The 22,382-nt window shown below is 49.8% G+C and overlaps 1 protein-coding gene across 2 annotated transcripts in view; it reads right to left on the reverse strand.

Moving 5' to 3' along the window:
* ERG (ETS transcription factor ERG) overlaps window positions 1–11,887 on the reverse strand; it is a 109,932-nt gene extending 98,045 nt beyond the window's left edge. For both annotated transcript variants that reach the window (XM_056119419.1, XM_056119418.1), the window contains exon 1: window positions 11,762–11,887. In XM_056119419.1, the coding sequence (XP_055975394.1) occupies window positions 11,762–11,779 (18 nt within the window). In that variant the 5' untranslated portion in view covers window positions 11,780–11,887. The remainder of the gene's footprint in view (window positions 1–11,761) is intronic.
* Window positions 11,888–22,382: the final 10,495 nt, after the last annotated feature.

A 22,382-nucleotide genomic window follows, 5' to 3' on the forward strand; every position in this document is an offset into this window, starting at 1 on the left:
GGAGGGAAAATAACATTTAAAATTTGGTGAAGAAAATGGTGACTGTTAGACATAGGCAGGTGTGAAGCTAAGTCCCGAATTCCATCATATTGTAAATGAATGATAAGTCAATTAAATTTAAAAAAAGTTTAAATATATATAAAAAGGAAAAAATCCTGAAATTTTTGCAGACTTCCTCCAAAGATGAGCATGTGTGCATGAATAGACAGGTGAGTCTCAAAGGGGCCCTACTTATCCCAACAATCACTTCACAATAACCATCTCTTGGACTCTTCACCCTAAACTGATCAGTGCCAGTGATACTGGGGCGGGGGGAGAAAGAAAACAATGTCTTTGGGCAATCTCAGGTTTGTCCAGCCCATCTCTGGGTAAGGAGGAACATAACTATGGACAAACCCTCTGGAACATTACATCCTAAACCCCTTCATAAGAGGGGGCTGGAGCTGTCTGCATCTGTACACTTCCCCGGGCCAGGCTGAGTTTCTGTCCCCTGTGGTAAGTCCTCCAGCTACAGAAGCAAGCTCTGGGGGCCTCCTTGTTCTTCTCCACGCAAGAGAAAACTCACAAGGCACTGTCTGGACCTCAGCGGAAGCGCTTCCCAAACAGCCACTGCTTGGGTTTCGGATGTTTGCAGGGGCCGTAGGAGAGCTGGGTGGAGCTGTAGGTTTCCATGTTTAGAGAATATAAACATCGTCTTGGGAGTTTTGCCAGGACTCGAGTTAAGATTTCAGGTGCTATTTATTTTGCTGGCTTTATTGTCCAGCATTACTGTTTGTTGACTTGATATATTCTTCCCCCCACAAAGGGGGCCCGTTGGGAAGGACATATCCTGTAGATGGGTAATTGATGATTCCCTATTGTTCAGGGCTGGTATGTTGTGCTTTTATTTGTTTTGGTTCAAAGGGCCTAGACAATGCATTCACGGACATTTCAGAACCCGTGCAAACACAGTATCGAGAACAAGTCCTGTGCTGAAAATTTTGTGATCTGATGCTCCTTGTTTTGATTCTTGGAAATGCAGCCTGCGAAACCCTTCACTCTACAGAACCGCAGCGTAAGACTCTATTACCTCACAAAATGCTCTGTTCTGCCAAACACAGAAGCATACTCCTGCCTCAGTTCCACTGATTCCAAGGAGACCATGGCTGGTAGAGTGGAGAGGAGAGGCAGGGGGAGGGGGTCAGAGGGGAGGAACAAGGCACAAATCTGGTCTCAGGGACAAGTCTGGTCCAGTGAGATGCACCCACATGAAACCCAGCCAGCAGACAAGATCAAGCAGGAGACCCAGGCACAAAACCCGGCGGGAGAAGCATCCTCCTTTGCTCTGCTCCTGGATGGAGAACTCTGTATGCTCTTTCTCTGCAGCTTTCCTCCTGGGAGAGGGGTTTGTGGAGAAAGAACCAGGCGTGCACAGAGGAAATCTCCCTGGAGCTCTTCCTGCTTGGGTGCGCCACTGGCCCGGCTGGCTATCTGTGCAGGAAGTGAGCGCAGGAAGTATCCGTCTACAGACCCTTTATCCTCCGGGGAATTGCTGTGGCAGCGTTTTACTGTTTACCAACGCAGTAAATATGGGGGGCTAAAAAAAGATGTTTTCCAGCTCCAAAAGCACAAGGCTTTAAAAAAAAATCCATGTGCATGTAAGGTCTAAGGTGTGCAATTGGATTGTGCCACAGATAGTGTCACAGCTTTGGGGGGGGGGGTGGGGGAGAGAAGTCAAAAGAGCTCCTGGGAGGTGTCCAAGAGGCAAGACTTCTTCCCTGGGTTGTCCTACCTCTGTCAAAGTCCATTTTATTTAGCTTCTTCTAGGCTTAGCATTGGCATAACGAACAGGGCGGGTGGGCTGGAGCACCCACATTCACTCCCACTGGTGGGTGGAGGACGAGGAAGGCACGTGGGTCCTGAGGTCACTGGACTGTGACCTGGGACTGAATCTTTAATTCCAATGCAAACTTACATCCGCTTCCGGTGAGAGGGGGAAAGTTAACACACTGAATCCCAAAGTCACTGGTGCTTTGGGTGATGGTTCCCTTGCACAGCCAGGCCTCCCGACCCACCTCCTCAACATTTTTATTCCAGACCAAAGTGTTTACCGGGTTTCCTAGGCTGAGAGATTGGTCGAGTACCTGGGAGGGATATGGTGTAAGGTGCAAGAATCCAGTCTCCCAAATTCCCCGGAACTTCTGAGATATTTTTTTTGGGGGGGAGGCACACCCAGCAGTGCTCTGGGGTTACTCCTGACTTTCTGCTTAGGAGTCACTCCTTGGCTGTTTCCTGTCAGGAAACATCTGACAGTGCTCAGGGCTTACTCCTGCCTGTGCTCGGGGATCATTTCCAATGGGTTCGGGGGGGGGGGCTATGTGGTGCTGGGAATCGAACAGGGGTTGACCACGTGCAAGGACAGGGCACCATCCCTTTAGTCCAAGTCTGTGAGATCTTTAAGAAGGTGATTTGCAGTTCTCTATGGGAAGGCCACTGCTGGGGCTTAGAGCTATGTAGAGAAGAAGGAAGGAGGTGAGGCCTAGAAGCAGCCAGCAAGGAGGTCATGCGAGGAGTAAGTTGCTCCAGGTTCAATTCCACCGAGCAGAGCCAGGAGTAAGCCTGACCACAGGGCACAGCCCCAGACATTTTAAAAGTGAATTAATTAATTAAAGCAGAGGGGTCAGGCTCTGACGTTTATACCAGTCTTGGTGTCCCATGTCCAGGCACCACTTTGGGTCACCCCCAATGCAGGCAATGCAGCAAACTGCTGGACAATCAAAGAACGCTCTGCTCCCTGAGACAGATTCCTCTTAGAGCTTCAGAAAGAGAAGAAAGACATGTGTCAGCCACAGGAAAAGTGGCCACTGGGTGAGGGCCAGAGAGATAGTACAGGGGTAAGATGCTTGCCTTGCTCCTGACTAATCCAGGATTGATCCCTGGCATCCGTATGCTCTCCTGAGTGTGCCCACCCCCAGGGGTGATCTGCTGGGTGTGCCCACTCTCCCCACCAAAGAAAAGGCAAAACAAACCCCAAAAAGTGTCTGGGGGGATTTAATTTACAAACTGGTCAAAAAGGGGGAAAAAAGAGTAAATTTTTAAAAGTATTTCTGGATTTCCTGATTTTTTTTACCCCAGAAAGAAAATTTATTTGATACCAATAAGTGGTAAATTAATCAATAGTAATGTATAGTCCATAGTAAAGAATAAATAGTACAACACATAGAGGGCACTGGCCTTGCACATAGCTGACCTGGATTCAATCCCCAGCATCCCATATAATCCCCCTGCACCATAGGAGTAATTCCCAACTACAGAGTCAGGAGTTACCCCTGAGCATTGCTGGATATGGCCCACAAACAAACAAGCAATAAAGAAAGAACTAGTAAAATGGTCGAGCATTTTACATTTTACACTTGAGTCTGTGCACTCAAGGCATTTTCAGCGCAGGCAGCCCCAACCTCGTGGGAATGCTGACTCGGCAGGCAGAGACCCCAGCGAGCGTGACTTGGGGTGATGTTCGGGAGGGTGGGCAGGAAGACAGCTCCAGCTCTTCGCCTGCTGAGACCCCAAGCAGGAAGGGAACGCTGAGAACAATCCTTCCTCCACAGAAGCCGACTGAAGGGGGTTTCTGAACCCATAGGGAAGAATCAGTGCCCCCAATACACATAAGTCAGGCTCATTCCACTCAATGTTCCAGTTTTAGGGGAGAATCGCTGGCATCTGGACTATTATGTCCTCACAATGTAGACACAGCAAGAACTTTGCATTATAATGTCACACAGGTAGCATAACCAGAACCTTGGAGCAACACCATGGAAAATAGGGTTCCTGTTGAGTCTCAACCCAAAAAGGTTGGCCACTTTTTTCTTAGGGGGCATGGAGAAGAGGTGTCATACCTGACAATGCTCAGGGATTATATCTGGATCTGCATTAAGGAATTACTCCTGGGGGTGCTCGGAAGGCCATATGGGGTGCCGGAGATTGAACTGAGGTCGGTCTCGTGAAAGGCAAGCACCCTATCTACTACTGTACTATCATGCCAGTCCCCGGCTGGCCAATTCTGAGCTGCTTCCTCTTCCCCTGAGGTTGATTAACTTGGAGGACAATTCAGTCAGATCCAGGTACTTTAAAGAGAATGTGGTGTCCCTATTCCACCTGCCGAGGGTGTGTATGTACAACTCTGGGGGATGGAGCTAGGTTGGAGAAAAAAGGTCTCCTTGGAACTGACTCTAATGGCATCTACGGAAGGGAAAACAAAATCTATGGGCTCGCCTACAATTTCATAATTGGAGGAGACACTGGACCCTCAAGGAGGAAAGGCGGTGGGTGACTGGCCTGGACACACAGTAGTTCTCTGCATGACGTGATAAGCATCATGACTCTGTTCTCCAGAGTTTTAGGGAAGGAAGCAGAGGAAACATCTGACAGTGCTCAGGTCTTACTCCTGTACTCAGTGCTTACTCCTAGCTCTCTGCTCAGGGCTGACTCCTGGCTCTGTGCTCAGGCTCACTCCTGGCTCTGCGCTCAGTGCTTACTCCTAGCTCTGTGCTCAGGGCTTACTCCTGGCTCTGTGCTTGGGACTTTTTCCTGGCTCTGTGCTCAGGGATCACTCTTGGCTTGCTAGGGAGACCCTATGCCATGCCAGGGATCAACCTTGCAAGGTGAACTCCTTCAGCCCTGTCATCTCTCTCTACCCCTCGTTAGTTCTTGCCTTGAGCTGTCCTAGAGTAAAGCATCTGCCGTTCAAGTTAGGATCACACCAAGGAGTGAGAATGTACAGAGAACGGTGCTTGGCCTTCACGTTTCTTTTCCATGGGGCTCAGCAATTTTATGTGGGCATCACAGCGAATACCTTGCCTCAGGGTTCGAGCTCAAACACACCCTCACTATGGACTCGGGAGACCCAGTGGAAAAGTCCCGAGCTATGCTATCATTACTGATGCAGAGATCAAGGAAGTCGATACTTGGGGTGAGGAAATTTAAATCAGCCACGGACCGAGGTCAGAGCTGTAGCTCCTTGGAAATGGCTAAATATGGAAAGAATCCTTGCCAGCACGTAACTGCAGAGTTGGAAGCAATCTTGGAGCTCTTGGTGTCCCTGGAACTAAGTTGTCATTAGCCACCTAGCGTGCCTTTAGTCACAAGTGACTGAGGGATTTCTCATGAAGAATGTCACATCATTTAAGCCCCTTAGCATAATCTTTCCGGCCTAATTATTTCACGCGTCACTCCCTCCATGGTTCCTGAGCACTAAATCAGTATCGGGGTGAGAAAGAGCTCCTGCACTGTTTAGTGGGAGAGAAATAAACAGAGATGTGTGGCTAAGCACATTTCTGTCGAACCCTGCACCTTTCCTGCACAGATATGGCCAGAGCGTGAGGTGCTGTGAACATTGCAAGAGAGACTGTGGATGCTTTACCCTAGAGATGCACCAGCAATAGTGAAGACGGGGCCCAGGTAGATTATGGATACAACCATGAAAAAAAAAACAACCTTTTTCTATATTCCTTGAAATCATCATTTCCTTCCGCTGGTCTAATCAATTCATGACGAGAAAGAGCTCCAAAGAAATAGTGCCCGTATTTGAAATCTCCATAATGATCCTCATTTCTGCTAGCTTTCTTTGACTTCAAAAAATTTTAATTAAAATGCATTGTTTGTCAACGAGTATTTGTGGAAGCCTCACACTGCCAATCACCATCCAGAAGGGGAGAGAGAATAAGGCCAGGACAAAAGCAGGTTCTGTGCCACACCTAGAGAATTCCGAGATTATTCACACCCCAAGCAGGAGCAGACCTGGAATGGGCCGACTGATGAGAGAGAAAACCAGAGCCAAGAGCACAGACGGAATGAGGGAAGGACCCGCAGCCTTAGAACGCTTGCCTCAGCCGAGATCCACAGGGGAACTGTGTGGGAAATAAGCTCATGGGAGAAGGAACAGAAAAGGACCCAGAGGTCACAGTCACCACACGTTAAAAAAAAAAAAAAGAATGAATTAAAGAAATGCAAATAAAACAAGATCACATTTTTACCTATAAGATTGGCAAGGATTTAAGATAAAATATTCAGACTTGGGGCAGGAGTAATAATACAGCAAGTAGGGTACTTGTCTTGTATGCCACCAACCTGGGTTCCCTCCCCAACACCATACATGGTCCCTCAAACACCACCAGAAGTGATCCCTGAGCACAGAGTCAGGAGTAAGCCCTGAGCACTGCTTTGTGTGCCTCCAAAATAAAAGCAAACAAGTATATATAAATAAATACATATACAAACTTGAACTTGTTGATGTAGTAGAACGAATTTCACTTATAACATCATGTGGACGGGTACAAATAATTCTGAAATCCGGCACTTTTTAAAAAAAAATAAAAAAGCAAATTAAATTTAGCAGAAACTTGGAGAAAATACGTGCACGACTAACCCAGTAACTCGTTTTATATGCGCCAATATAAATAATATTTTTTTTAAGATTTAGATGGTGCGTTACAGTGTAATTAAGTAAAAATTTGAAAGCTCTACAACAGGACATTAGTTAAAGAAATGCTACTACTTATTTGAGACAAAGCACAATTAAGGGACTGGAGAGAGAGTCCAGTGAGTACAGTGTTAGCCTTGCATGTGGCTGTCCCAGGTTCAATCCCTGTCATCCTATATGTTCCCCCAAGCATCGTGAGGAGTAATTCCTGAGTGCAGAGCCAGGGGTAAGCCCTGAGCATCGCCGGGTGTAGCTTCAAAACAACAATCGAAATACAAGTAAGCACAAAAGTTTCTGCTTATGCCAAAAATTTAGTGGCGTGGGGCAAACCTCTGAGAAGCAATGCTGAAAAATCAGAAAATCAGGGCACATAGGTAGAAAGAGGAGACTGAATCAAATTAAGAAAGACATGTGCCAAATGCTAGTCATTTTCTCTGGCTGGTTGGATATGGAGCGATCCTATTTGCTTTGCAACCATCTTCCTTTCGTTTGCTTTATTTTATTTCTTTATCGTTATATAGGATGACCGTGTTTTGGGTATATGCGCCTTGAATTTGAGCATTGTACCCGCCTCTTACAAAGTTGAAAACACGGCGCAAATACAACAGTCTGGATAACCCTCTTCCTGCTCCACTTAGGGACAAAATGCACCCCAGGGCTCTGCTTCCTGTGCAGCTCTGTGCCAAAGCCAACGACCTCGTCCTCCAAACAGCCCTGAATATCCCTGTGACCTTGGCGAGGTCATCCTGTGCCCTTGAGCTGGCCGAACTTCTGCCTCTCACCAGCCTCACACACGGCCCCCCGGACTCTCTGCCTGCCCAGGTGTCGTGTCCCCAGCCTCCAGCACCTTTCTCCAAAGTCCCCTAGCAGCCTTGCCATCACATCTCTTGCCATCACCTTCTATGTCACTGACCCCTGACCCAGGCATGACCTGCCCTGCCCGCGAGAGGTGAAGGCAGGCAGGGCCGTGCAGAATGGCTTCTGCGAGTGTTTGTCCCATGGAAACATCAGAACAGAATGGCATCTGCATGTTCACGCTGGGAGGGAAGCAGGGAGGAGAGAAAGGGGAAGAGAGAGTGGTCAGAGTAAGTCTCTGGGACAGTGCCCTTGACCGGGAGAGGTGAAACAGACTTGGATGGCCAGCCAGCGTCCACCACGTCCTGCATGCACGCACGTCCCTGGCATCTCACCTCCCACAAGACAGGCTGGTCTGTATCAGCCCGTTTCAGATCAGTGAACTCCCTGTCATAGGAACCAAAGTCGGGAACTGGGGCCTGAGGCAGGCCCTTACCACTAAGGCAGATCCTGCCTGCAGAGCCGACTGCTGGTGCTGCCACACTGCAGCGGATATCAGCAAGAGGACCCCTCCGGGCTCTTCCCAGAGTCTCATGATGAGAGACGCCAGCTGGACCGGTTTCTCTTCCAGGCTACAGGGGTACCCCTGCTTCTGCTCCCACCGAGAACTCATACGGAGGAGCCACTAACTAATGCAGACGGATCATCCTCCTGAAGGCCGTCACAATACTGCTTCTATTATTTCATTTTTATCTATCTTTCCAAAAAGACTTTTGAAACGATGCATATATGTGTTTGGGAGAAGGGGCATATTTTCTCAAATTAAAAAAAAATCTGTTGAAAAAAAGAGAGAGAGATTCACTTTAAAGAATATAGAGAGGATCCGGAAGTGGTTGTGAATTAGCAAACATTTCCCAAGAGCTCAGCAGTCCCATATACATGTTTTCTGGGGGAAATGCACCCCCCCAACCCAGGCCTCATCTTTCCTTCCTGGGGGAGGGAGCCAGTGGGCCAGAGGGTACACACAGCCCAGAGACACATTGGGCAGACGTGCCCCCCACGGCATTGGCACCAGCCTCAGCTCCCTGCAAGCTCACGTAGCAAGTGAACCAATACTGGTCCTCGGGAGAGAACACTTCACATCCATACCCCTCCCCTGTGAAACCTCCCCAAATAACCATGAAAGAAACCTCACTTCCTGACTGAGGCTGTGGGGGACTGATAACCAGACCTATCCAAGCTTATTTGACTCGAGGACACTCCACCCCCCACCAGAAGCACTGAATTCTCTTGTGTCCTAACAGCCTTCATTTCCCGAATCATTCCTCCTAACCACCCCCACCTCCCATAACCAGTAACGGGTGGGTACCCATAACCAGTAACCCCTCAGCTCCTCAGGAGGCAGAAGACAGCAAGCAGCCATCCTGGAAATGTGCATTCTGCCCTTCCAGCACCCGCCGACCCTCCCACCCCAGGTGAAGTCAAAGAAAGTGACTTCACTAAACAACACACTGAAACCTTAACTGCTAGACTCCTCTGCTCCTTAACTCCCCACATCCTGTCTGCTCAGACTCTTTCCACCCTAGATGCTCCCCTGTGGATCCCTGTCAGGTCTCTGTCTAAAGGGACCTCCCCTCCCCCGCAGGACCCCATTTTAAAAGGCTGTTTAAGCTGCAGCACTTGGAGGGGAGGGCTGGAAGGTGGACACTGGGACCACCCAAGGGCTGGAAGCTGGACCTGCATTTCTTTTTTAATAGACATAGCTTCCTCAGAGTTCCATGGGCTGCGCTGAAGGCATTTAAAAGCATTCCTCAGAGGGGGGATTATTAGCTTCATTAGCCTTCCCAGGAGCTGTGGCATTAAGAGGGATCAGGCATATGTTCAGGAGCTGCTTTAATCCCCCTGAAGAACAATCAAGGGCCGTGGCTGACGGCAGTCTCTGTGGCTCTGAGCAGATGCCGTGTTACTCCGGGCAGGGCCCAAGCACCCCTTACGCTAGCCGTGAGCACTGAAGTGGGTGGAAGCACCAACACACACCCGAGCCAGGGGGCATCATACAGGGGCCGGTGGGGTTCTGCTTGGCTCTCATCATTACATCCATGTGAATATCCCAACGCTCCTAACATGTAGCTTCTTTCAGTGGAAACATTTTGGTCCTGATTCCAAAAACACCCAAGGAAAAAAGATGATGAGAAGTTCAATAACAGGCCAATAAAAGCAGTCAGCTTTTCTTTATACCTCAGCGGACCTTGTAAATATTGATTAAAAAACAAACACTCAGATTGGGACATGCAGCTCATCAGATACTTCAGGGACTAATTGGTTCATTTACCGAAACAACAAAAACCAACGTGTTGAAGACTGGAAATTGCCTGCATGAGAAACCGTTTCCCGGCTCCAGCGGACAGCCGGAATTTTCCCTATGCTAATTTGGGCTTTGCGCTAACATAATTAAAACTAGTCAACAGACTCAAGACCTGCTTTTTCCACTCTATAAACAAGTCCATAAAATCATCTCATTACTTTACCCAGGAAGTCGAACAGAAACAAGTCTTGGAGGAAGTTACCTATAAAGGGGAGCTATTTAATTTTAACGGAGGATTGGGGAGTGGGGGGAACACTTGAAGCCATTTTCAAAGTTCACTTGCAATATATGCAACATAGTCTAGGGCAGTGCAGAGGATGTTGAAACAAGGCTGGTATCCCGCACTCATGAAAGTACTCCCCTAAGTGTATCCCCTAAGTCTCAAAAATTCCACTTTCAAAAACTATCTTCATAAACGTCTACTCTCAAGGAAACAGTAGACCACATTTGTAGGGGTCGCCAATTCTAAAAGACCACATTCTAGAGGGTGGTCTGTTCTTCCCTTACTCTCCAATACACTGATTTATGGAACCATGCACTCACGCTCAGATATGACTGTACTTAAACGCTTCAAGATTTACAAAGAATGTTTGATTTAATTGCTCTGAAATAGAGACGCCATTAAGGATGAGTCTGAGAAGAAAAAGGACAGCATTTGGGGTATAAAAATCAAAGAAGTTCTGTTCTATGACTGACATAAAAGCACATCAAACTTAATCCGTAGGTTGTCAAAACTATTTTATATGATAATTACATTTTAGCACACTCCACCCTTGAAGACAAGCAAAGAAAAAAAGTTCTCTATAAGTGAAAGCTTTTGTACATGATTTTTAAAAAAGATACAGTATTTGGACATGTCCAGAGAATCAAAACACCCACAAGGAATGTAAAACTGAGCAGAATTTCTAAAGCACCCTGTCAGTCAAAACCTCAAATACAGACATTGCAAATTGTAAATATTCCCAAACGAAGGGGGACCTCTGGAAAAAAGCCGGCTCAGTTCTGGACCCCCTGCCTCCCTCTGGGAGTTTTCAGATCAACTGAAACTCTAACGAAAATGGAGCCGGGTCCCACCTGCAATTTCCCAAAGCGAGACAAAAGCCAGCCCACACTCCAAACACACTGTCCCCCTCTCGTCAGCTTTGCCTCCTCCTGCTGATTTTTCTCATTTCTCCCCGTGTCACCCAGGACCAGTGACCTCGGCAATATTTTCACCGACCCCCGCCGCCACTGCCCTGCTCCCAGCCCTGAGCTGCGGCCTACACACAGCCGTGAGGAGCCTTCTATCCTGGGTCAGCGTCTCCCAGCTCTGCTCTGACCACCACGGCCACCTCTCACACCACCTGTTCAAAACCTGTGCAGGGAAACCTGCTTCAGACCACACACATGCACACACACACACACACACACACACACACACACACACACACACCGCAGAGAGAATGAACCGAGAGAGGCCGCGGCCCCCCCAAGCCCCACTCCCCACACCCTACATCACCCAACAAACGTGTACTCACAGCGCACAGAAGACTAGGCATTTTATTAAAGGACAGTACACAACCAAACTGGCCAAGTGGCCACTGAGAATGCCCAGCTCTGACCACGAATGTTCCGAAAGATACAGCCAACAGCTGAGCACCCCCAAAAAAACAGTGCCCGGCGGGGACTGCTCTTCCTGTCCACGGGGGGCCAGTGGGCATCCCAGAGGCTCGAGACTTATTCAAGAGCCTCCCAACATCTCCATTTCCAATTTCCATTTTCCCTCTGATCCTCTGCCCTACCCCGCCAGCCTCTCTCTCCTGTCTGTCGGTCCGTGGCCTTCCAGCAGAGACGCATCCCTCGAGGGGACAAAGAGAAAGAAAATTCAGAAGCGTTCCAAAAAGCCTGGGCCAGAGTCATCCGCGGCCATCCACCGTGAATTTAGAAACCCCAATTTTTTTCTGAGTTTGAAGTTTTTAAGCCTTGCGGATGGTTGGAGTAGGAAAAAGGAAATTTACTAGGCAGTGCAAAGGAAATCTTGTTGTCCTCTATTGTGGCTGTGGGGGTGTTACCCAACACGAACTTATCTGCTTGATAAAGGAAACCCAAGAAAAGACGGAGGAGCCCAAGATTTGGTTGAACGCGAAGGAACCCCTTTTCCTTACCTTAATAGTGCTGGCCATAACGCAACACGTTTATTGATCGCTAATAAATGTTAATAATAATTATTGCTTCTCGCTGACCAGAAAGGAGTTTTGATGAGGTTGTTTAGAGCGGATGAGATTGTGCTAAGTCTGGGAAATGAAGTCAGCCAATGGCAGGAAGAGGCTTCTATTGGTCCCGGCTGCCCAGCCCGAAGAAACAGGATATTTGGGAGTGGAGAGATAAGAGACCCTGAAAACAATGTTGTTTTTCTTGATGATATGCAGCCAGGAGAATTTTTTTTAATTAAAAAAAAAAAGCATCAATTGCCTGGGGACCGGGACTACCATGGCAGGTGTGACCTGGTGTGTGGCCGTGTGGCAGGAGACACAAGCAGGACGCAGGTGGGGCCGCCGGGTTTGCAAGGCTGCACACAGCTGTGGGCACCTGGGGGCCAGGGGGAAGGAGGCCCCGTCCCCCTGCATTGGCCCCCAACTGGGACATGGGGCTGAGGGGCCAAGAGCTGTGCGGCTCCTTGCTTGTAAACAGCCTCCACAGGCAACTGCCTTTCATGGAGACTGGCCGGCCTTTGCTTACTGCTTCTCACGCATCACAAAATTTCACATGTTCTTTGCAAATGTTCACACGTGCTCCTGCCTACCCCATACCCGTTGGAGTCTCCGGGACCCCAGAATTAACTTGCCACAATCAATCAGAAGCGAACATCAGTGGACTCTTGGGCATTCCCAAGATCTGCCTTAACATCGAATCAATGAGAGTGGAGACAAAGGTGCTGTCAGATCAGTGGCCGGACCTCATTGGGACCCGGGGCTCGGGGGAAGATAAGGGGACTCACTGCTGGACAGGGAAGACCTTGGAGAATCCCTGAGATTCCCAGGCAGGCAGGGCCAGGGCCGGCAGCCTGTTTTCTGGTAGAAGGAAACACTGTGCGCGCGTGGGCCTGTGCGAGCCTGCGGGAATCCGGGCCTTCGGTTACTCATTGTCCGGAAATTACTTGTTCTCTGGAAGAAACAAGCTTGCTTTGAATTCAGCTCCACGAAAGCTGGACCCGTCAGGAGGTGTGGTCAGGAGAGGGGACCCGCAGAACACAATAGACCCAATCCTGCCCTGCGTCATGTGGCAAATCTTGGGGGCACTGGGAGTGGGGGCCGGACACAGCGGACCCCCCTGTGTCAGGGCTCTAGGAGACCCCCACCAGCGTTCTGCATGTTGGAGCTTCTCCCCCGATTGGCTCTCTAGTGGGGGAGATGGGGAAGAGAGGTGGGGGGCAGAGAAAGGAGGAGGAGAGGAAGGGGAAAGGAGGAGGAGAGAGGGAGGCGAAGGGGTATGGGAGGAGAGAGAGACAGGGGAAATAGGAAAAAAGTCTTAACCTGTGCAAAAAAAGAAAAACCAAACTCTCAGCACCTCCACTCTGAGGGATGTTGCCCCCTTTCATCTCAGAACAATGTGTGAGATGGGGCTGATTAAACGTTGCTACCCCTCCATTTTCAAAGTCTTGGGGTGTTTGATCTGGGCTCTTCGCACCAGCACACAGGAGTGCTAAGACACGTTTGGTACCCAGAGATGCTGAGCTCTTGGGCCCCCTGAGAAATATCTCTGTCCTCATCCCCCTGCTGTGAATTTCTCCACCATTGGAAGCAGACAGGTATGACCCGTGCCCCCCCCCCAAACAGCAGCCATGGAGAAGATTCCACAGATGAAAGTCCGCCCCCTCCTGGGGTCCCTCAGTCCCGCCTTGTTCTCCTATTCTCTGGAGAGACAGTCAGTCTCACTGAACACCTGCCTCCACTCCTGGGCCATGTGTCTCCCATGCAACAGTAGACATCAGAGTTGCTCTCACTCTGCTTTCAAATCATTTCCAACACAACAGAACTGCCAGTTACAAAGACCCCTTCCTAGCCTGCATCTGCCCTTGGTAACTGATGTGCAGCTTTGCACCCTGTCCCAGCCTTTTCTCTCTCTCGTGTTTATTTATGTATAATACACATGTGATAGCACAGTGGTAGGGCGTTAGTCTTGCACGCTGCCAGCCTGGCCAAGCCGAGTTCGATTCCTCCACCTCTCTTGGAGAGCCTGGCAAGCTACCAAGAGTATCTCACCGGCACGGCAAAGTCCATCAAACTACCCATGACGTATTCCATATGCCAAATACAGTAACAACAAGTCTCAAAATGGAGACGTTACTGGGCTGGCTTGAATAAATTGATGAACAACGGGAGGACACATGTATATTTTATACATATGAAACCTTTATTGAAATTTTTAAAAAATTGTTTGGGGGCTACACCCAGCAGTGCTCAGGGCTTAATCCTGACTCCACAATCAGGGGTTCCAACTGATGGGTTGAGGAATCATAGGACATGCCAGAGATTGAACCGCAAGTCAGTCACAGAAAAGGTGCACACCTGACCCCTGCCCTAGCTCCCTGGCCCCTTGATTCTTCATTCTTTAATTGAGAAAACATATTATTTTACTAGGGGGTTTTAATGTCTTGGCTTGGATACTCAGAGACAGAAAGCCCAGCGCTATTATTTGACCTATCTCCTCAAGACTCTGCCCATACAGTTTGTGTGTGATCTTAAAAAGACATATATTCTGGGTTACTTTGGGAAATGTCTGTTTGGGAGGCCACATTCCATGGTGTTCAGGAATCACTTTTCTTTTTATTTTGTTTAATTTTTTTTAATTGAGTCTCTGAGATACACAGTTACAAAGCTGTTCATGATCAGGTTTCAGTCATATGATAATCTAACACCTGAGCCTTCACCAGTATCCATTTCCCATCACCAATAACCCCAGTTTCCCTCCTTCCACCCCCTCCCCCAGTCTGCCTCGATGGTCCTATGGCAGGGACTTTCCTTCTCTCTCTCCCTCCCTCCCTCCCTCTCCCTCTCTCCCTCCCTCCCTCCCTCTCTCTCTCTCCTTCTCTCTCCCTCTCCCTCTCCCCCTCTCTCAGGAGTCACTTCTAGCCATGTTCGGGGGCCAATATGCCATGTCAGGGACGGAACCTAGGATGGCTCTGTACCTTGCTATCTATCAGTCCTGTTGTCTCTGTACCACACACCCGTCCTTGAAAAACATATATGAACATGGAAAATGACCTAATATAAAGCCAGTCTTGAGATGAGAGGTGAACGCTGTGAACACAATTCTGAGAGGTGAACCCTTGTCATCCCTCATGACAAGATGCTTGGCTGGTTTCTCTTTTCTTCCCAATGTCTACAGAAGCATGATGACATCTCCAAGCCCAGGATTCAAGGAGGAGTTAACGCAAGGGTTGTCCATTGTTAGGTTTTGCTTTGTTCTATTTTAGGGGCGATTCGGGCCAAAGACAGATGTATTCATTGGAACACAGTAGTGCAGAAATCATTTCCCCAAGGGAGGAGTCAACCCAAAACACATATATTATTACACACACACACACACACACACACACACACACACACACACACACACACACGTCAAACAGTCCCTGGTAAATATGATCTCAGCCCGGACTACTCATAGCCAATCTGGGGGTGGAACACAACCAGTAGACCCTACCCCAGGGGTACTCTGGACAATGGCTTCCTCTGGTACTAGGCTGACATGGATACAGAGAGTCCCCTCAGACTCTTACTGTAAGTCACTCTGTGCCTCACTCCCAGGGAAGGGAAGGAAGCCTGGGAAACAGACTCAGTCCTGCCAGTGAGGCTCTGAGGAGCCCTGTCATCTGCTCCCCAAGAGTGGCCAATCCCCTACTCTCCTTCTCACTGGCCTCCCTCTGTGTCCTATGCAGAGGACAGGTAAGGGTGGACGGTGCGGTAGCTGAGGGCATCGTTAGAGAAGGGCGTCTAACAGAGAAGCCGGGCTGTGGGAGGGCATTGGCCTTGCATTTGGGGGGCCCTGGGCTCCAACATTAGCACCAAAAAGTTAGACAGCTCCAGGAGCCTCTCAAGAGAGGATGGGGCACGCGTTTCAGCAGAAACACAACAGATTTCTCGAGATTTCTGGGCTCCGTTCTCAAGCCCTGTGTTAAACATTCAGCTGCCGAAAGACGCATCGTCTCGGAACTCAGGGCAGGAAAGGGCTGGAAGATGAATACTTGCTAGGGGAAATTGTGAGCACCTGACGCCCGCTGAGATGAAAATCAGCTTCTAAAGGAAAATCTGCTCATCATGGATCCTTTAAAAGCAAAAAGAGCAAATGAGAAAGCTGGTGCTCCATCCCGTAATAATGGTGACAGAACACGACAGGACGCTCTGTGGATTCGCCTCCACCTCTTCACCTTGGTTCATTTATACTTTTGAAACATTTACTATAAACATACAATGGAAGCTACATAAGCGCCATGTAATCTCTGCTCTATACCCTCTGCAGAGACTCCAGCACACAGTCTGGCTTCCCTCACAGACATGCCCAGAGACACATCCCCTTGGAAGACGTGGCGCTCCCACCGGCTGAGCAAGCACTCTTCTCTTCATGTATTTTGGGGCGATCCTCTCTCTGGTCACCTGGCCAGTCATTCTAAATCCTAGAGCACAAGGACTGCCTTAGAGACGGACGGACGCTGTATCCTAACAGCCAGAGGAACCCCAACAGCTTTTCCAGCCCAGGCACTGGGGAACGAGGATGACGGAGCGCCATCCAGTGACCGGGCATCTGAGCCTTCAGGAAGTCTGGGCGAGCAAGACTCAAATTCCACACACATGAAACACAGAACCGGGACCCTTTCCAGGCCCACAACGGAGGCAGCACACGCTGCGTATTGTCCTGATGGGGGTGACACAGAGATCCTGAAACGCAGAGAGTCTGGATTCTTCAAGAGAAGCCTGGTAAGGAGGATGTCCCTCGGACTGCTGCCAGGGATACGTCTGGGAGGGGAGATAAGGAGCCAGGGCCGACTCCTCACAATGGAAAACTCCGTCCCAAGGTGGGACTTTTCCAGCCCTGCTCCCCGGGAGGATTCATTTATGAGCAGGAATGGCAGAAGCCTTCAGCCCTCAAGGTCACCAACTCCTGTGAAAGTCTGAATTTCTATGGACTGTGCATGCATGCGTTCATGCGTGTGTATGTGTGTGTGTATGTGTGTGTGTGTGTGTGTGTGTGTGTGTGTGTGTAACACCCTCTAGCAACACATTAAGAAATAATCCAATTACAATTTAAATAACTATTGTTTCAACACGCTCGCGGAGGGCTGGATAATTCTTCAGCGTGAGGCTGAACTAATCTACCCTGAGGAAACTGTGGTCGCAAACTAAAATCCTTGACTTCTCAACACCCAGTCGCAATTTCCTTCATTTTTGAAGCCCCTGTCGGCTCAGGCCCATGGGCCCCAGTGGAGCCACAGTTTCAGGGGGCCCCATTTCATCAGCACAATTAAAAAAAATCACCAACTCTCTGCTCTGACCCCCACCTCAGCCCAGAATGGAGAGCAGCTTCAGGGAGTTGAAATACCACCATTGCTGAGAGGACGCCGAGAAAACAAAAGCCAAGGGCAAAGAACATCCTCAGAGCAATTATTTTGACACAATGATTTAGCTTATGCCAACTTTCAAATTTCCTGTTTCAATGATCGGATTTCCAAATAGAACTTGTGAGCCGTTTGAGGCGTGTCCAGGCCCTTCTCCCAGTGAGCGGGCATCAGCACACACACGCCCAGCAGGCGATCCTGGGCCCCACAGGGTGGTCTCTGTTTGTCAGCAATGACTCCTCCTCACATATGAAAACTGTCCCGAACACTCTGAGTCCTCGTCCGAGGTCCCTGAAGTTCTCTTGGGCTGTTAGAAGGAACGCCAGTGTGACCCCTTGTCAAAGCTATCCATGTTTGTAAGCTGGTCCCACCTGTAGGCTATGAGGTGTCTTGATTGGGGGTCTTGATCTGTACTTGCTTTGTCCAGGACTTCGTATAGGAAGGGCACAACTGGCACCCTGGGGCTCCCGGAGGATGGAAACTCCCAGCCTGAGAACTCAGTCAGCATCAGAGGAGGAGTTTGGGGCGCAGGAGGCCAGGCCTCAGGGTGACCTCTGGACCCTATGTGAGCCCTGAGCCCTGAGCACTGCCAGATGGGGTCCCGGGGAGGGGGCAGGGGAAGCCTGAGATCGAGATGGGCTCTTTGTTTCTATGGGACTCAGCGGGTTTCTGTGTTTCTTAGTAGAAACAGGTATCCCTAAACTGTATCACGTGCAGCTGCTAGGCAGAGGAAGAAACTGCATCTCTGTCTGCAGAGGAGGTGGCTCACAGGAAGGGGAACAGAGGGGTCTGGCCCCTGCGGTGGCGGTGACACGGAATCCTCCTTGCATTGTACTGTCTACACTGCAAACATCTGCATGTTCCCACTCTATACTGTAGATGCTCTACACAGATCACCCTACACAGCACCCTAGACTGAACCCTACTACACATCATTCAGCCTACACTGCCCTGTCTACACTGGACCCTCAATACACAGCACCCTGTCTACACTGTGCCCTGTCTATACTGGACCTTCTCTACACAGCACCCAGCCTACATCACGTCCTGTCTACACTGGCCCCTACTACACAACACCCAGCCTACACTGCCCTGTCTACACTGGACCCTACTACACGACATCCAGCCTACACTACCTTGTCTACACTGGACTATCTCTACACAACACCCTGTCTACACTATGCCCGTATACACTGGACCCTACTATACAACACCCAGTCTACACTGCAGCAGCTCTGTGATAGAGCCTGTCTACAGTCTCATCTGGGCATAATATCCTCTCTGTTGCTCCCTCTCCCCACTGAACCCATTCCACAGTGGCCTGTGCACCCTCCCCTCTCCCGGTCTCCTCCCTGCACTGGCCTCTCCCTGTTCTGCCCCCTGACTGCCCCCCCTCCCTGCACTGTATCTTCACCCCCTGCAGTGTCCAGAGGACCCATCTCGGCCAGCTATGAAGTGCCTTGCAAGCCGAGTCAGGCGTGTTCTTTTCCAGCCCACCCTCAGGAAAATGTGTTTCATTCTGCTTAAGTGCACCCGATTTAATTCAAATGGTCTGTACTGACGTTAACTCAAAGCTTTTGTATCTGTTTTGCTTCGGTTTGAATTGGGGGGCACAGCCAACAGTCCCACTCTCAGGAGTAACTCCTGGCAGTGCTCGGGGGACCATATGGGATGTGGGCTCAAACCCAGGTCTGCTGGTGCCAAGGCAGTATGTAACCCTCCCTGCTGTCCTCTCACCAGGCCCCTGATGCTTTTCTATCCAACCCATACAAGTCTCCACACTCACGTTGTTTTTTTTTTATTTTTATTAGTGAAACACCATGAGGTACAGTTGTAGACTTACAAATTTTTGTGCTTGGGTTTCAGTTATGCAATGATCGAGTACCCATCCCTCCACAAGTGCCCATTCTCCACCCCCAATGATCCCAGTATCATCCCTCCTACCCCCCCCCATCCCCCCATCCCACCCTGCCTCTGTGTTGTCTCTCTCCTTTTGAGTGCTGTGGTTTGCAAAAGAGACATTGAGTGGCAAATGTGTTCGGCCTATAGTCTACTTTCAGCATGCTTCTCCCATCCTGGGAGGATCCTCCCAACACCCTTTATTTGGTGCTCCCTTCTCTATCTGAGCTGCCTTTTCCCCTAGAGTGTCCACACTCACTTTGTGGAAAGCTGCAGTGCTGGGAGAGAGGGGTTGCGGGGAGAAGTGAGGAGGGGGGGGGGGGCAGTCAAAGCAGAAACATTCTCCCCAAGTGATTGTCTGTGACAGACCAGAAGACAAGCCTCAGTTGGCCTGACTTGGGGGTTTCTCATGGCTGCTTAGAGCTGCACAAACCATCCTGCCTATGTTCTTTTAGGAAGCTCCCACCCCTTGGTCCAGGACCGGTTAGCCTCAAGCTTCCAAGGGAACGCTGCTTTGAACGGCATGAATTTCTGCCACTAGAGGGCGCTAAACGTCCCTCTTAAAAGGCCCTTAGAGGGACTCTAGGTAAGCCCAAGGCTGGGCTGTGCTGGGCTGTGTTTCTGGAATTGCTATCATTGTCCTACACAGTGGTGTCCTTTTGATTCATTAAACTTGCAATCTAATGCTTATTATGTAGATACACGAAGGGGTGGGGGACCCTCCCCCTCCCTCCGCAATGCCACCAATTTCCCGTTGTTAGAGAATGTAAGGAAGTAAGCTTATAAGGTACTAAGGTCAGCAGCAGCAGACAGCCTGGTTGGGATCTGACCATGGAAACTGAGAATCCTGCACACCCCGTGAGGGACTCCTCCCCTGGGAACCACCCTGCCGGCCGTGCCTCTTGGGACCAGGGGTGTCCAAGACTCCCCCACGGGCTCCATCAAGCCATTGGGGAGGACCTTCTTGCATTTTTAGGGGTGGGGTGCATTACACCCAGCGCTGCTTGGGTGACCTTACTCCTGGCTCTGTGCTCAGGGATCTCTCCTAGTGGTGCTCTGGGGACCACATGCAGTGCCGGGGACTGAGCGAGGGTCGCAGGCATGCAAAGTGAGCATATGAACTAGCCCCCTGCTCTCTTGCCCAGGGCCTCACTTCCTGGTGGGCAACATGGGCTCCAGTCCCAGCAGTTCGCGTCAAGGTAAGTTTAATGAACCCTTTCCAGAGAGAAGATTTGTGGAAGGGGACGAGAAGTAACATTTGAAAATTTCTTTGCTGTCCCTTTCTTTGGGCTTTCTTTGGGCTGGAGCAATAGCACAGCAATACCAAGCTACCGAGAGTATCTCGCCTGCATGGCAAAGCCTGGCAAGCTCCCCGTGACATATTCAATATGCTAAACACAGTAACAAGAAGTCTCAAAATGGAGACATTACTGGGCCCGCTCAAGCAAAATTGATGAACAACGGGAGGACAGTGTTTGTTTGTTTGTTTGTTTGTCCCTTTCTTTATGAATGGTAAATACAATACTTGGGGATCTACTTTAAGGAGCCCACTTATAAATCTGTCATATGTGGAGCTGGAGTGATAGCCCAGTGGGGAGGGCGTTTACCTTGCACATGGCCGACCCAGGTTCGATCTCCAACATCCCATATGGTCCCCCAAGCACTGCCAGGAATAATTCCTGAGTTCAGAGCCAGGAATAACCCCTGAGCATCGCCAGGTGTGGCCCCCAAACAAAGAATTTTTTTAATAGCATACCTATTAAGACATAAATATAAAATAAACTCACCTTTGCAATTAAATGTGGAGGTTTCCCTGGAAATGCAGCTATGATAAAACAACACTGAGTCTTTGGGCCATCAAAATCCTTAAGGCAGGAAAGACAGTACAGTGTGGATGGTGCTTACCTTGCAGGAACCGGACCTGGGTTTGATCCCTGACACTGCATAGGGCTCCTCAGACACACCCAGGAGCGAGCGACCCCCGAGCACAGAGCCAGGAGTAAGCCCTGAGCAGAGCTGGCTGTGTTCTCCCCACAAACAGACCATAAAGAAAAAAATCAACAAAACACTCATTGTCACTGTCACTATCCTCCTGTTGTTCATCGATTTGCTCGAGCGGGCCCAGTAACGTCTCCATTGTGACAATTGTTACTGTGTTTGGACATCGAGTACGTCACGGGTAGCTTGCCAGGCTTTGCCGTGCAGGCGAGATACTCTCGCTAGCTTGCCAGGCTCTCCGAGAAGGGTGGAGGAATCGAACTCGAGTCAGCCATGTTGGCCACTTGCAAGGCAAATTCCCTACCTGCTGTGCTATTGCTCCAACCTAACAACAACAAAACACTAAATACTTCAATACTAAATACAGTGCTTGGAAGCATTTGCCCAGAAATGTGAGTAACATCATAACATAGCTTTCCTCTCTATGTCCTCACTTGTGCTTTAAAATATCTGTAGTTTGGGGCTGAAGCGATAGCACAGCAGGTAGGGCGTTTGCCTTGCATACGGCTGACCCGGGTTCAATTCCCAGCACCCCATATGGTCCCCTGAGCACCGTCAGGAGCTGAATGCATGAGTCAGGAGTAACCCCTGTGCATTGCCAGGTGTGACCCAAAAACCAAAAAAAAAAAAAATCTGTAGTAAGACCAGAGAGAGCACAGTGATAGAGAGCTTGCCTTGCACATAGCTGCCCTGGTAGGTTTGCAGGAACTGTGCAGGATGCCCTGAGCACAGAGCCAGGAGTCAGCCCTGAGCACGGCTGGGTGTGTCTCAACCCTCCTCTCTATCTCTGTCCTATGTCCCTGTTTCCTTCCCACTCCAGTTCCTCTGATGCCAAGAGTGTCGAGTACTGCTGATGTTTTGGGGGCCAGCTAGGGTGAGGGAAGCTTGCGTGACTGAGATATCTGCATCTGGGTTGGCTTGGGGACCCATGGCTGAGGCCAGACAATGTCCCAGGGATTGTGCTGCAGAGTAGAAGCCTCTCCCGGTGGGTGCTGCTCCAGAAGGTCGCACTTGGGAAACACACTTCGCCATTCTGTGTGGGGGACACAGGAGTGAGCGGGGGTGCAGCACCGACTTTCACACTGTGGGCCCTGGCTGTCCATGACCGTGACCCAGCCAGAAAAAGACAAACCACTCTGGGTTGGCACCTGCAGGGCTGAGTGCTGGGGACTCGAGAGAGTGGGCATGCAGCTCCCTTTAGCGCCAGCAAGCGGCATGGTCTCTCCATGGATGGAGGTTCCAGGAAACCCCTGCAGAGAGTGGTACCCCAGGGC

The sequence above is a fragment of the Sorex fumeus genome, unplaced genomic scaffold (genome assembly GCF_029834395.1).
Source record: "Sorex fumeus unplaced genomic scaffold, SorFum_2.1 ptg000041l, whole genome shotgun sequence".
In the NCBI taxonomy this organism is placed as follows: Eukaryota; Metazoa; Chordata; class Mammalia; order Eulipotyphla; family Soricidae; genus Sorex; species Sorex fumeus.